Below are 14,692 nucleotides of genomic sequence, written 5' to 3'. Positions count from 1 at the left end.
TGCAGATCCCCTCCAGGAGAACCAGGTGGGGACGTCAGCTGGGCGTGGAGATGGTGGGGGCCACCATGATTGTGGTGGACACCATGGAGAAACCTCCATGGCCTTGGAGCTGTTTTGGGACTTTGGTGTCACCAAGATCCCACCATGACTGGTGGACATCATGGAGAAACCTCCATCGGGGGATGGAGGGGCTGGTGGGGTGGGACCGGTGGAGAACCTGGTGGGGACATCAGCTGGGCGTGGAAATGGTGGGGGCCACCATGACCCCATCATGACTGTGGTGGCCACCATGGAGAAACCTCCATGGCCTTGGAGATGTTTTGGGAGCTTCTTGGTGCCACCAAGATCTTGCCATGACCTCCATGGAGAAACCCCCATGGCCTTGGAGATATCTTGGGAGCTTGGTGCCACCAAGACCTCACCATGACTGGTGGCCACCATGGAGAAACCTCCATGGCCATGGAGATGTTTTGGACCTTGGTGCCACCAAGACCTCACCATGACTCTGGTGGCCACCATGGAGAAACCTCCATGGCCTTGGAGATGTTTTGGGAGCTTCTTGGTGCCACCAAGATCTTGCCATGATCTCCATGGAGAAACCTCCATGACCTTGGAGACATCTTGAGAGTTGGAGCCACCAGGACCTCACCATGACTGGTGGCCACCATGGAGAAACCTCCATGGTCTTGGAGCCATCTTGGGAGCTTGTTGGTGCCACCAGGAGCCCATCTTGGGGGACATCAGGGAGAAACCTCCACGGCCTTGGAGATATCTTGGGACCTTGGTGCCACCAAGATCCCACCATGATTGTGGTGGCCACCATGGAGAAACCTCCCATGGACCAAGAAGAACCTGGATGGTGCCACCAAGACTTCAGCATGGTGGTGACCATGTGGTGGCCACCATGGAGAAACCTCCATGGCCTTGGAGACATCTTGGGAGCTTGGTGCCACCAGGAGCCCATCTTGGGGGACACCATGGAGAAACCTCCATCGGGTGATGAAGGGGGTGGTGGGGTGGGACCGGTGGGGACATCCTGGATCTGCAGGTCCCCTCCAGGAGAACCAGGTGGGGACATCAGCTGGGCGTGGAGATGGTGGGGGCCACCATGATTGTGGTGGCCACCATGGAGAAACCTCCATGGCCCTGGAGCTGTTTTGGGACCTTGGTGCCACCAAGACCTCACCATGATTGTGGTGGACACCATGGAGAAGCCTCCATGGTCTTGGAGAGGTTTTGGGACCTTGGTGTCACCAAGACCTCACCATGACTGTGGTGGACACCATGGAGAAACCTCCATCGGGTGATGAAGGGGGTGGTGGGGTGGGACCGGTGGGGACATCCCGGATCTGCAGGGCTGGGTGGTCCAGGAGAACCTGGTGGGGACGTCAGCTGGGCATGGAGATGGTGGGGGCCACCAGGAGACCATCTTGGGGGACATTGTGGAGAAACCCCCATGGCCATGGAGACATCTTGGGAGCTTCTTGGTGCCACCAAGACCCCACCATGACTGGTGGACACCATGGAGAAACCTCCATGACCTTGCAGATATCTTGGGAGCTTGGTGCCACCAGAAGTCCATCTTGGGGGACATCAGGGAGAAACCTCCAGGGCCCTGGAGCTGTTTTGGGACCTTGGTGCCACCAAGATCCCACCATGACTGTGGTGGACACCATGGAGAAACCTCCATGGCCTTGGAGATGTTTTGGGAGCTTCTTGGTGCCACCAAGATCTTGCCATGATCTCCATGGAGAAACCTCCATGACCTTGGAGACATCTTGAGAGTTGGAGCCACCAAGACCTCACCATGATTGTGGTGGCCACCATGGAGAAACCTCCATGGCCTTGGAGGTGTTCTGGGACCTTGGTGTCACCAAGATCCCACCATGACTTTGACGCCCACCATGGAGAAACCTTTATGGAGCAAGGAGAACCTGGATGGTGCCACCAAGACCTTGCCATGACTGTGGTGGTCACCACGGAGGAACTGTCTTAGGAGCTTCTTGGTGCCACCAAGATCCCACCATGACTGTGGTGGCCACCATGGACAAACCTCCATGGACCAAGGAGAACCTGGATGGTGCCACCAAGACCCCACCATGGCTGTGGTGGCCACCATGGAGGAACCTCCATGACCTTGCAGGTATCTTGGGAGCTTGGTGCCACCAGGAGTCCATCTTGGGGGACACCATGGAGAAACCTCCATGGCCTTGGAGATATCTTGGGACCTTGGTGTCACCAAGATCCCACCATGGCTGTGGTGGCCACCATGGACAAACCTCCATGACCTTGGAGGAAGAAGAAGGTGAGGGAACCCAGTGGATGGTGCCACCAAGATCCCACCATCACTTTGGTGGCCACCATGGAGAAACCTCCACGGCCTTGCAGACATCTTGAGAGCTTGGTGCCACCAAGACCCCACCACCACTTTGTTGTCCACCACAAACAAACCCCCATGACCCTGGAGCAGATTTGGGACCTTGGTGCCACCAAGACCCCACCATGACTGTGGTGGCCACCACGAAGGAACCCCCATGGACCAAGGAGAACCTGGATGGTGCCACCAAGACCTCAACATCACTTTGGTGGCCACCATGAAGGAACCTCCATGTCCCTGGAGCTGTTTTGGGACCTTGGTGCCACCAAGACCCCACCATGACTTTGATGGCCACCATGAAGAAACCCCCATGCACCAAGGAGAACCTGGATGGTGCCACCACCACTTTGCTGTCCACCACAAACCAACCCCCATGGACTTGGAGCTGTTTTGGGACTTTGGTGTCACCAAGATCCCACCATGACTGGTGGACATCATGGAGAAACCTCCATGACCTTGCAGATATGTTGGGAGCTTGGTGCCACCAAGATCCCACCATGACTGTGGTGGTCACCATGGTGGACCAAGAAGAACCTTGATGGCACCACCAAGACCCCACCACCACTTTGTTGTCCACCACAAACAAACCTCCATGGCCTTGGAGACATCTTGGGACCTTGGTGCTACCAACATCCCACCATGACTCTGGTGGCCACCATGAAGGAACGCCCAGGGACCAAGAAGAACCTTGATGGCACCACCAAGACCCCACCACCACTTTGTTGTCCACCACAAACAAACCTCCATGGCCTTGGAGACATCTTGGGACCTTGGTGCCACCAAGACCTCACCATGACTGTGGTGGACACCATGGAGAAACCTCCATGGCCTTGGAGAACCTTGATGGCACCACCAAGACCCCACCACCACTTTGTTGTCCACCACAAACCAACCCCCATGACCTTCCAGCACCCACCAGAGCAGAAGAACCCCAGAACCCCCAACCTTCTCGAGAACCTCCACCTCACCACCAGCACCACGAGGTGTCCCTGGGCGTGGGGTGGCTTTACCTGAAGATGCCCTCGGTCTGGTCGCCGTTGAGGGCCAGGACCTCCTCGGAGAGCCGGGTCTGCACCCAGGGCAGCTGCCGGTCGGGGTAGCGCTCCTTCTGCATGGCCACGATCTCCTGCAGCGAGCTGCCGAACATGGACGGGCTGAAGATGGCGTTCTTGGCGTGCCGGATCTCCTCCAGGTTCGGCTTCTTCAGGCCCTGCAGGGACAACCCAGGTCAGCGTGGAGCTCCGGGTGGGATCTGCTCGGCGCCACCGCCTGTGCGTGGTGGAGCTCCGTGGTGGAGCTCCGTGGTGGGGCTTCGTGGTGGAGCTCCGTGGTGGAGCTCCATGGTGGAGCTTCGTGGTGGAGCTCCATGGTGGAGCTTCGTGGTGGAGCTCCATGGTGGAGCTTCGTGGTGGGGCTTCGTGGTGGAGCTCCATGGTGGAGCTCCATGGTGGAGCTTCGTGGTGGAGCTCCGTGGTGGAGCTCCGTGGTGGAGCTCCATGGTGGAGCTTCGTGGTGGAGCTCCATGGTGGAGCTCCATGGTGGAGCTCCATGGTGGAGCTTCGTGGTGGAGCTCCATGGTGGAGCTTCGTGGTGGAGCTCCGTGGTGGAGCTTCGTGGTGGAGCTTCGTGGTGGAGCTCCATGGTGGAGCTCCATGGTGGAGCTTCGTGGTGGGATCCCAGGACACGTGGGCGTGGTGGTTCCACCAGCGTGCGAGGGGGGAAGGTGGAGGAGCCAAAAGCCTGTGGTGGCCACCATGGAGAAACCGCCATGGAGCGAGGAGAACCTGGATGGTCCCACCATGACTGTGGTGGCCACCATGGAGAAACCGCCATGGAGCGAGGAGAACCTGGATGGTGCCACCAAGACCTTGCCATGACTGTGGTGGTCACCATGGAGAAACCTCCATGGAGTGAGGAGAACCTGGATGGTGCCACCGAGACCCCATCATGACTTTGGTGGCCACCATGGAGAAACCCCCATGGACCAAGAAGAACCTGGATGGTGGCACCAAGACCTCACCACAACTTTGGTGTCCACCACGAACGATCCCCATGACCTTGGAGGAAGAAGAAGTTGAGGGAACCCAGTGGATGGTGCCACCAAGATCCCACCATGACTTTGGTGGCCACCACAGAGAAACCTCCAAAGACTTGGAGACATCTTGGGACCTTGGTGCCACCAAGACCCCACCGTGACTGTGGTGGTCACCATGGAGCAAGGAGAAGTTGGAGGGACCCACCTGGATGGTGCCACCAAGACCCTGCCATGACTCTGGGGGCCACCATGGAGGAACTGTCTTGGGAGCTTCTTGATGCCACCAAGATCCCACCATGACTCTGGTGGCCACCATGGAGAAACCTCCATGGCCTTGGAGCTCGTTTGGGAGCTTGGTGCCACCAGGAGACCATCTTGGGGGACACCATGGAGAAACCTCCATGGACTTGGAGACATTTTGGGAGCTTCTGGTGCCACCGAGACCTCACCATGACTGTGGTGGCCACCATGGAGAAACCTCCATGGAGCAAGGAGAACCTGGATGGTGCCACCAACACCCCACCATGACTGTGGTGGCCACCATGGAGAAACCTCCATGGCCTTGGAGAAAGGAGAAGTTGAGGGAACCCAGTGGATGGTGGCCACTGAGGTGACCTCAGGAGAAGGAACCAGATCCATCCATGGATCCATCCATCCATCCATCCATCCATCCATGGATCCATCCATCCATCCATCCCCATGGAGCTTGGTGGGACCATGGCCACGCTGGAGGATCTCCACCCATGGATTTGTCCAGGAGGAGAAGGAGCCTCAGCTCTGGGATTCTTCTGGAAAGCTGAACATCGGTGCTGGGCTTCCAGAAGGTCCCCAGGAGTTCCTCAGAAAGTTCCCAGAAGGTTCCTCCCCATAAGGTTTCCAGAAGGTCTCCAGATGTTCCTCAGAAAGCTCCCAGAAGGTCTCCAGAGTTTCCAGGTCTCCAGAAGTTCCTCAGAAAGTTCCCAGAAGGTCTCCAGGAGTTCCTCAGAAAGTTCCCAGAAGGTTTCTCCCTATAAGGTTTCCAGAAGGTCTCCAGAAGTTCCTCAGAAAGTTCTCAGAAGATCTCCAGAGAGTTTCCAGAGGTTCTCCAGAAGTTCCTCAGAAAGTTCCCAGAAGGTCCCTCCCTATAAGGTTTCCAGAAGGTCTCCAGAAGTTCCTCAGAAAGTTCTCAGAAGGTCCCTCCCTATAAGGTTTCCAGAAGGTCTCCAGAAGTTCCTCAGATATTTCCCAGAAGATCTCCAGAGAGTTTCCAGAGGTTCTCCAGAAGTTCCTCAGAAAGCTCCCAGAAGGTCCCCAGAGTTCCCAGTTCTCCAGAAGTTCCTCAGAAAGCTCCCAGAAGATCTCCAGAGAGTTTCCAGAAGTTCTTCATGAGTTCCTCAGAAGTTCCCAGAAGGTCTCTCCCTATAAGGTTTCCAGAAGGTCTCCAGAAGCTCCTTAGATAAGTCCCAGAAGGTCTCCAGAGAGTTCCCAGAAGGTCTCCAGGAGTTCCTCAGAAAGTTCCCAGAAGGTCTCCAGAGAGTTCCCAGAGGTTCTCCAGAAGTTCCTCAGAAAGTTCCCAGAAGGTCCCTCCCTATAGGGTTTCCAAAAGGTCTCCAGAAGTTCCTTAGAAAGCTCCCACAAGGTCTCCAGGAGTTCCTCAGAAGTTCCCAGAAGGTTCCTCCCCATAAGGTCTCCAGAAGGTCTCCAGAAGTTCCTCAGGAAGTTCTCAGAAGGTCTCCAGGGAGTTCCCAGAAGGTCTCCTGAAGTTCACCAGATGGTCTCTGGAATGTCTTCAGAAAGTCCCCAGAAAATCCCCAGAAGGTCTCCAGAAGGTCCTCAGAGGTCTCCAGGGGACTCCCAGGAGTTCTCCTGAAGGTCCTTAGAAGGTTCCCAGAAGGTCCCTGCAAGATCTTCAGGGAGTTCCCAGAGCATCTCCAGAAGATCCTCGGTCACTCTCCAGGGTGTCTTCAGAAGATCCACAGGAGGTCCTTAAAAGGTCTCCACAAAGTCCTCAGGAGGTCTCCAGAAGGTTCCCAGAAGTTCCTCAGAAAATTCCCACAAGGTCCTCCCTGCCAGGTTCTCAGGTGGTCTCCTGAAGATCTCCTGATGGTCCCTGGAACGTCTTCTGAAGGTCCACAGAAGGTCCTTAAGAAGTTTCCAGAACATTTCCAGGAGGTCTCCTAAAGGTGAAACTCTGCAGAAAATTTCCAGGTGGTCTCCAGAAGTCTTCAGGGAGTTCTCAGAAGTTCTCCAGAAGATCCCCAGATGGGTTTTAAGAGGTGCCCAGAAGATCCTTTCAGGGTTTCCAGAAGGTTCTCAGAAGTTCTCCAGAAGGTCCCCAGATGCTTCCCAGAAGCTCCCCACACGGAGTTCTCCACAAAGTCCTCAGGAGGTCTCCAGAAGAATCCCAGAAGTTCCTCAGAAAATTCCCACAAGGTCCTCCCTGCCAGGTTCTCAGGGGGTCTCCTGAAGATCTCCTGATGGTCCCTGGAACATCTTCTGAAGGCCCTCAGAAGGTCCTTAAGAAGTTTCCAGAACATTCCCAGAAGGTCTCCTAAAGGTCTTCACGAGGTTCTCAGAAACTCTCCAAAAGTTCTTCAGAAGTCTTCAGGAAGTTCTCAGAAGTTCTCCAGAAGTTCTCCAGAAGATCCCCAGATGGGTTTTAAGAGGTGCCCAGAAGATCCTTTCAGGCTTTCCAGAAGGTTCCCAGAAGGTTCCCGGAACTTCTCCAGAAGATCCCCAGATGCTTCCCAGAAGCTCCCCACAAGGAGTTCTCCACAAAGTCCTCAGAAGATCTCCAGAAGGTTCCCAGAAGTTCCTCAGAAAATTCCCACAAGGTCCTCCCTGCCAGGTTCTCAGAAGGTCTCCTGAAGATCTCCTGATGGTCGCTGGAACACCAGGTGGTCTCCAGAAGTCTTCAGGGAGTTCCCAGAAGGTTCCCAGAAGTTCTCCAGAAGATCCCCAGATGCTTCCCAGAAGCTCCCCACAAGGAGTTCTCCACAAAGTCCTCAGAAGATCTCCAGAAGAATCCCAGAAGTTCTCCAGAAGTTCCTCAGAAAATTCCCACAAGGTCCTCCCTGCCAGGTTCTCAGAAGGTCTCCTGAAGATCTCCTGATGGTCTCTGGAACATCTTCTGAAGGCCCTCAGAAGGTCCTTAAGAAGTTTCCAGAACATTCCCAGAAGGTCTCCTAAAGGTCTTCACGAGGTTCTCAGAAACTCTCCAAAAGTTCTCCAGAAGTCTTCAGGGAGTTCTCAGAAGTTCTCCAGAAGATCCCCAGATGGGTTTTAAGAGGTGCCCAGAAGATCCTTTCAGGCTTTCCAGAAGGTTCCCAGATGGTTCTTGGAAGTTCTCCAGAAGATCCCCAGATGCTTCCCAGAACCTCCCTCCGAGGAGTTCTCCAGAAATGTCCCAGAAGGTTCCCAGAAGTTCTCCAGAAGTTCCTTAGACGCTCTCCAGAAGATCTCCTGAAGGTCTCCAGAAGTCTTCAGGGAGTTCTCAGAAGTTCTCCAGAAGATCCCCAGATGGGTTTCATGAGGTGCCCAGAAGATCCTTTCAGGCTTTCCAGAAGGTTCCCAGATGGTTCTCAGAAGTTCTCCAGAAGTTCCTTAGATGTTCTCCCGAAGACCTCCAGGTCTCCAGAGGTTCTCCTGAAGTTCTCCAGAAGATCCCCAGAAGTTCTCCAGAAATGTTCCAGAAGGTTCCCAGAAGTTCTCCAGGAGTTCCTTAGATGTTCTCCCGAAGACCTCCAGGTCTCCAGAAGTTCTCCAGAAATGTTCCAGAAGCTTCCCAGAAGTTCCTTAGATGCTCTCCAGGACATCTCCAGGCCTCCAGAGGTTCTCCTGAAGTTCTCCAGAAGTTCTCCAGAAATGTTCCAGAAGCTTCCCAGAAGTTCCTTAGATGCTCTCCAGGACATCTCCAGGTCTCCACAAGTTCTCCTCAAGTTCTCCTCAAGTTCTCCTCAAGTTCTCCTCAAGTTCTCCTCAAGTTCTCCACAAGTTCTCCTCAAGTTCTCCTCAAGTTCTCCTCAAGTTCTCCTCAAGTTCTCCACAAGTTCTCCTCAAGTTCTCCTCAAGTTCTCCTCAAGTTCTCCTCAAGTTCTCCTCAAGTTCTCCACAAGTTCTCCTCAAGTTCTCCTCAAGTTCTCCACAAGTTCTCAAGTTCTCCTCAAGTTCTCCTCAAGTTCCTCAAAAGTTCTCCACCCAGTTCTCCTCAAGTTCTCCACAAGTTCTCCTCAAGTTCCCCACAAGTTCTCCTCAAAAGTTCTCCTCAAGTTCTCCACAAGTTCTCCTCAAGTTCCCCACAAGTTCTCCACAAGTTCTCCTCAAGTTCTCCACAAGTTCTCCTCAAGTTCTCCACAAGTTCTCCACAAGTTCCCCACAAGTTCTCCACAAGTTCTCCTCAAGTTCTCCTCAAGTTCTCCTCAAGTTCTCCACAAGTTCTCCTCAAGTTCTCCACAAGTTCTCCTCAAGTTCTCCTCAAGTTCTCCACAAGTTCTCCTCAAGTTCTCCACAAGTTCTCCACAAGTTCTCCTCAAACGTTCTCCTCAAGTTCTCCTCAAGTTCTCCTCAAGTTCTCCTCAAGTTCTCCAAGTTCCCCACAAGTTCTCCTCAAGTTCTCCTCAAGTTCTCCTCAAGTTCCCCACAAGTTCTCCACAAGTTCTCCTCAAGTTCTCCTCAAGTTCCCCACAAGTTCTCCTCAAGTTCTCCTCAAGTTCTCCTCAAGTTCTCCTCAAGTTCTCCTCAAGTTCTCCTCAAGTTCTCCTCAAGTTCTCCTCAAGTTCTCCTCAAGTTCTCCTCAAGTTCTCCTCACCACCACCACCACCCATCCCACCTCCCTCCCTCCTCCTCCTCCAGCCCTTCCCCAACCCCAGGAGCTCCAGGATGGCCCTGGTGGGAGGTGACCTCATTGTCCCCTGGTTGTCCCCTCATTGTCCCCGGGTTGTCCCCGGGTTGTCCCCCCCGGCCAAGGCCACCCCAGGTCCCGGTACCTTCTTGGCCCCGGTCAGCGCCGCCTTCTGCAGTTTGTTGTAGCAGTACTTGGCGTAGGTGCTGATGGCCACCCCTGCAGGAGAAGACACGGTGGGTGGTGGGATGTCACCTCCAGGGCGGTGGGATGTCACCTCCAGGACCTTAAGGAGCTCCCCCTGTCCCCTCCCCATGGTCCTTCTCCATCCCCATCCTGTGTCCTCCTCAAACCTCTCAAGAACCTTGGAGGAACCACCCGAGGTGGAGCTCTGGAGCTCCGTGGTGGCTCCATCTCAGGTGGCTTTTGGAGGCTCCATCTCAGGTGGCTTTTGGAGGCCACCACTGCCACGGTCACCACTCCCACCCCCTCTGTCTTCTCCAGGTCCCACCACTTCCATCTTCTCACCCCATCTCCTGTTCCTGATGTTCTCCAGTGAGGAGATGGCGCCGATCCCACCAACCCTGGAGACCTGAGGGGACCTTCTGGACCAAACCTTGGTGGGACTTGGTGGAACCTTCTGGACCATTCCAGGAGAAACCCCGGGGACCTGATGGGACTTTCTGGACCATTCCAGGAGAAGCTCTGGGGACCTGGTGGGACCTTCTGGACCATCCCAGGAGAAACCCCTGGGACCTGGTGGGACCTTCTGGAAAATCCCAACAGCCCTGAGAACCTGGTGGGACCTTCTGGACCAACCCTTGGTGGGACTTGGTGGAACCCTCTGGACCATTCCAGGAGAAACCCCGGGGACCTGGTGGGACCTTCTGGACCATCCTGGGAGAAGCTCTGGGGACCTGGTGGGACCTTCTGGACCATCCCAGGAGAAACCCTGAGGACCTGGTGGGACCTTCTGGACCATCCCAGGAGAAGCTCTGGGGACCTGGTGGGACCTTCTGGACCATCCCAGGAGAAGCTCTGGGGACCTGGTGGGACCTTCTGGAAAATCCCAACAGCCCTGAGAACCTGGTGGGACCTCCTGGACCAACCCTTGGTGGGACTTGGTGGAACCTTCTGGACCATTCCAGGAGAAACCCTGGGGACCTGGTGGGACCTTCTGGACCATCCCAGAGCCTTGGAGATCTGGTGGAACCATCTGAACCATCCCAAAAACCCCAGGGACCTGGTGGGACCTTCTGGACAACCTTAGAAGAAACTCTGGGACTTGGTGGGACCTTCTGGACCATCCCAGGAGAAACCCTGGGGACCTGGTGGGACCTTCTGGATCATTCCCAGAGTCTTGGGACCCTCTGGACCATTCCTGGAGAAACCCTGGGGACCTGATGGGACCTTCTGGACCATCCCAGAAGAAGTTCTGGGGACCCGGTGGGACCTTCTGGAAAATCCCAACAGTCCTGGAGACCTGGTGGGTCTCCCTTGGTGGGACTTGGTGGGACCTTCTGGACCATCCCAGGACAAACCCCAGGGACGTGATGGGACTTTCTGGAGCATCCTGGGAGAAGTTCTGGGGACCTGGTGGGACCTTCTGGACCATCCCAGAGTCTTGGGACCCTCTGGACCATTCCAGGAGAAACCCTGGGGACCTGGTGGGACCTTCTAGAGCATCCAAGGAGAAGCTCTGGGGACCTGGTGGGACCTTCTGGACCATCCCAAAAACCCTGGGGACCTGGTGGGACCTTCTGGATCATTCCCAGAGCCTTGGGACCCTCTGGACCATCCCAGGAGAAGTTCTGGAGACCTGGTGGGACTTTCTGGATCATCCCAGAGCCTTGGAGACCTGGTGGGACCTTCTGGACCATCCCAGGAGAAGCTCTGGGGACCTGGTGGGACCTTCTGGACAACCTTAGAAGAAACTCTGGGACTTGGTGGGACCTTCTGGACCATCCCAAAAACCCTGAGGACCTGGTGGGACCTTCTGGATCATTCCCAGAGCCTTGGGACCTTCTGGACCATTCCAGGAGAAACCCTGGGGACCTGATGGGACCTTCTGGACCATCCCAGGAGAAGCTTTGGGGACCTGGTGGGACCTTCTGGACCAACCCTTGGTGGGACTTGGTGGAACCTTCTGGACCATTCCAGGAGAAACCCTGGGGACCTGATGGGACCTTCTGGACCATCCCAGAGCCTTGGAGACCTGGTGGGACCTTCTGGACCATCCCAGGAGAAGTTCTGGGGACCTGGTGGGACCTTCTGGACCATCCCAGGAGAAGCTCTGGGGACCTGGTGGGACCTTCTGGAGCATCCCAGAGCCTTGGAGACCTGGTGGGACCTTCTGGACCATCCAGGAGAAGTTCTGGGGACCTTCTGGAAAATCCCAAAAACCCTGAGAACCTGGTGGGACCTTCTGGACCAACCCTTGGTGGGACTTGGTGGAACCCTCTGGACCATTCCAGGAGAAACCCCGGGGACCTGGTGGGACCTTCTGGACCATCCCAGAGCCTTGGGGACCTGGTGGGACCTTCTGGACCATCCCAACAGCCCCGGGAACACCAACACCAATGCCAATACTGCTAACACTAATATTAATTCTAATACTAATACTATTAATATTATTAAATAAATGACACCAAGTCCACCTGACCATTATTAATTACCCCAATTAATGCGATACTAATATTAATACCAATACTAATATTAATATTAGTACTAATACTACTAACATTAATATTAATACCAACACTAATAGTAATAATATTATTAAATAAATGACACCAAGTCTGCCTGACCGTTATTAATTACCCCAATTAATGCAATACCAGTGCCAATACCAATGCCAATGGTACTAACGCTAACATTAATACTAATACTAATAATATTAATATCAATATTAATAAATAAACGACACCAAGTCTACCTGACCATTATTAATTACCGCAATTAATGTAATACCAATACCAATACCATTAATATTAATACCAGCACTAATACTAATAATACTACTAAATAAACAACACCAAATCTACCTGACTGTTATTAATTACCCCAATTAATGCAATACCAATACTAATACCACTAACAGTAATATTAATACCAACACTAATACTAATAATATTAATATTATTAAATAAATGACACCAAGTCTACCTGACCATTATTAATTACCCCAATTAATGCAATACCAAGACCACCAGCACTAATACTAATAATACTATTAAATAAATGACACCAAGTCTACCTGACCATTATTAATTACCCCAATTAATGCAATACCAATACCAATACCACTAATATTAATACCAGCACTAATACTAATAATATTAATATTAATAAATAAACAACACCAAGTCTACCTGACCGTTAATTACCACAATTAATGTAATACCAATACCATTAATATTAATACCAGCACTAATACTAATAATACTACTAAATAAACAACACCAAGTCTACCTGACCGTTATTAATTACCCCAATTAATGCAATACCAAGACCACTACCACTAATATTAATACCAGCACTAATACTAATAATACTATTAAATAAACGACATCAAGTCTGCCTGACCATTATTAATTACCCCAATTAATGCAATACCAATACCAATACCACCAGCACTAATACTAATAATACTATTAAATAAATGACACCAAGTCTACCTGACCATTATTAATTACCCCAATTAATGCGATACTAATACCGATACCACTACCACTAATATTAATACCAGCACTAATACTAATAATATTAATATTAATAAATAAACGACACCAAGTCTACCTGACCGTTATTAATTACCCCAATTAATGCGATACCAATACCACTACCACTAATATTAATACCAGCACTAATACTAATAATACTATTAAATAAACGACACCAAGTCTACCTGACCGTTATTAATTACCCCAATTAATGCAATACCAATGCTAATACTGCTAACACTAATATTAATACTAATAATATTAATATTAATAAATAAACGACACCAAGTCTACCTGACCATTATTAATTACCCCAATTAATGTGATACCAATACCAATACCAATGCCAGTACTACTAATGCTAACATTAATACTAATAATATTAATATTATTAAATAAGTGACACCAAGTCTACCTGACCATTATTAATTACCCCAGTCAATGCAATACCAATACCAATGCCAATATTACTAACGCTAACATTAATACTAATACTAATAATATTAATATCAATATTAATAAATAAACGACACCAAGTCTACCTGACCGTTATTAATTACCCCAATTAATGCAATACCAATACCAATACTACTAACGCTAACATTAATACTAATACTAATATTAATAATATTGATAAACAACACCAAGTCTACCTGACCATTATTAATTACCCCAATTAATGTAATACCAATACCAATACCAATGCCACTAATATTAATACCAGCACTAATACTAATAATACTATTAAATAAATGACACCAAGTCTACCTGACCATTATTAATTACCCCAATTAATGCGATACTAATACCGATACCACTACCACTAATATTAATACCAGCACTAATACTAATAATACTACTAAATAAACTACACCAAGTCTACCTGACCGTTATTAATTACCCCAATTAATGCAATACCAATACCAATGCTAATACTGCTAACGCTAATATTAATACTAATAATATTAATATTATTAAATAAATGACACCAAGTCTACCTGACCGTTATTAATTACCCCAATTAATGCAATACCAATACCACTACCACTAATATTAATACCAGCACTAATACTAATAATACTATTAAATAAACGACACCAAGTCTACCTGACCATTATTAATTACCCCAATTAATGCAATACTAATACTAATACCGATACCAATACCAAGACTACTGATGCTAATATTAATACCAACACTAATACTAATAATATTAATATTAAATAAACGACACCAAGTCTACCTGACCATTATTAATTACCCCAATTAATGCAATACTAATACCAATACCAATACCGAAATTAATACTAATACAAATACTAATACAAACAGTACTCAAATACTAATACTACTGATGCTAATATTAATACCAACACTAATACTAATAATATTAATATTATTAAATAAATGACACCAAGTCTACCTGACTGTTATTAATTACCCCAATTAATGCAATACCAATACTAATACTACTGATGCTAATATTAATATCAACACTCATACTAATAATATTTATATTATTAAATAAATGACACCAAGTCTACGTGGCTGTCATTAATTACCCCAATTAATGCAATGCCAATACCAGTGCCGATACCAATACTAATACTACTAACATTAATATTAATACCAACACTAAAACTACTAATTTTAATACTATTAAATAAATGACACCAAGTCTACCTGACCATTATTAATTACCCCAATTAATGCGATACTAATACCGATACCACTACCAC

The 14,692-nt window shown here is 50.1% G+C and overlaps 1 protein-coding gene across 1 annotated transcript in view; it reads right to left on the bottom strand.

The window, feature by feature from the left end:
• ARHGAP39 (Rho GTPase activating protein 39) overlaps nt 1-14,692 on the bottom strand; it is a 190,484-nt gene that overhangs the window by 6,231 nt on the left and 169,561 nt on the right. Inside the window, exons 7-8 of the mRNA XM_064706796.1 lie at nt 9,377-9,450; nt 3,388-3,587 (exon numbers count right to left, since the gene is read on the bottom strand). Coding sequence (XP_064562866.1) covers nt 3,388-3,587; nt 9,377-9,450 — 274 coding nt within the window. The remainder of the gene's footprint in view (nt 1-3,387; nt 3,588-9,376; nt 9,451-14,692) is intronic.

Source organism: Zonotrichia leucophrys, chromosome 2 (genome assembly GCF_028769735.1).
Source record: "Zonotrichia leucophrys gambelii isolate GWCS_2022_RI chromosome 2, RI_Zleu_2.0, whole genome shotgun sequence".
In the NCBI taxonomy this organism is placed as follows: Eukaryota; Metazoa; Chordata; class Aves; order Passeriformes; family Passerellidae; genus Zonotrichia; species Zonotrichia leucophrys.
This window is presented reverse-complemented; position numbering and strand designations above follow the sequence as displayed.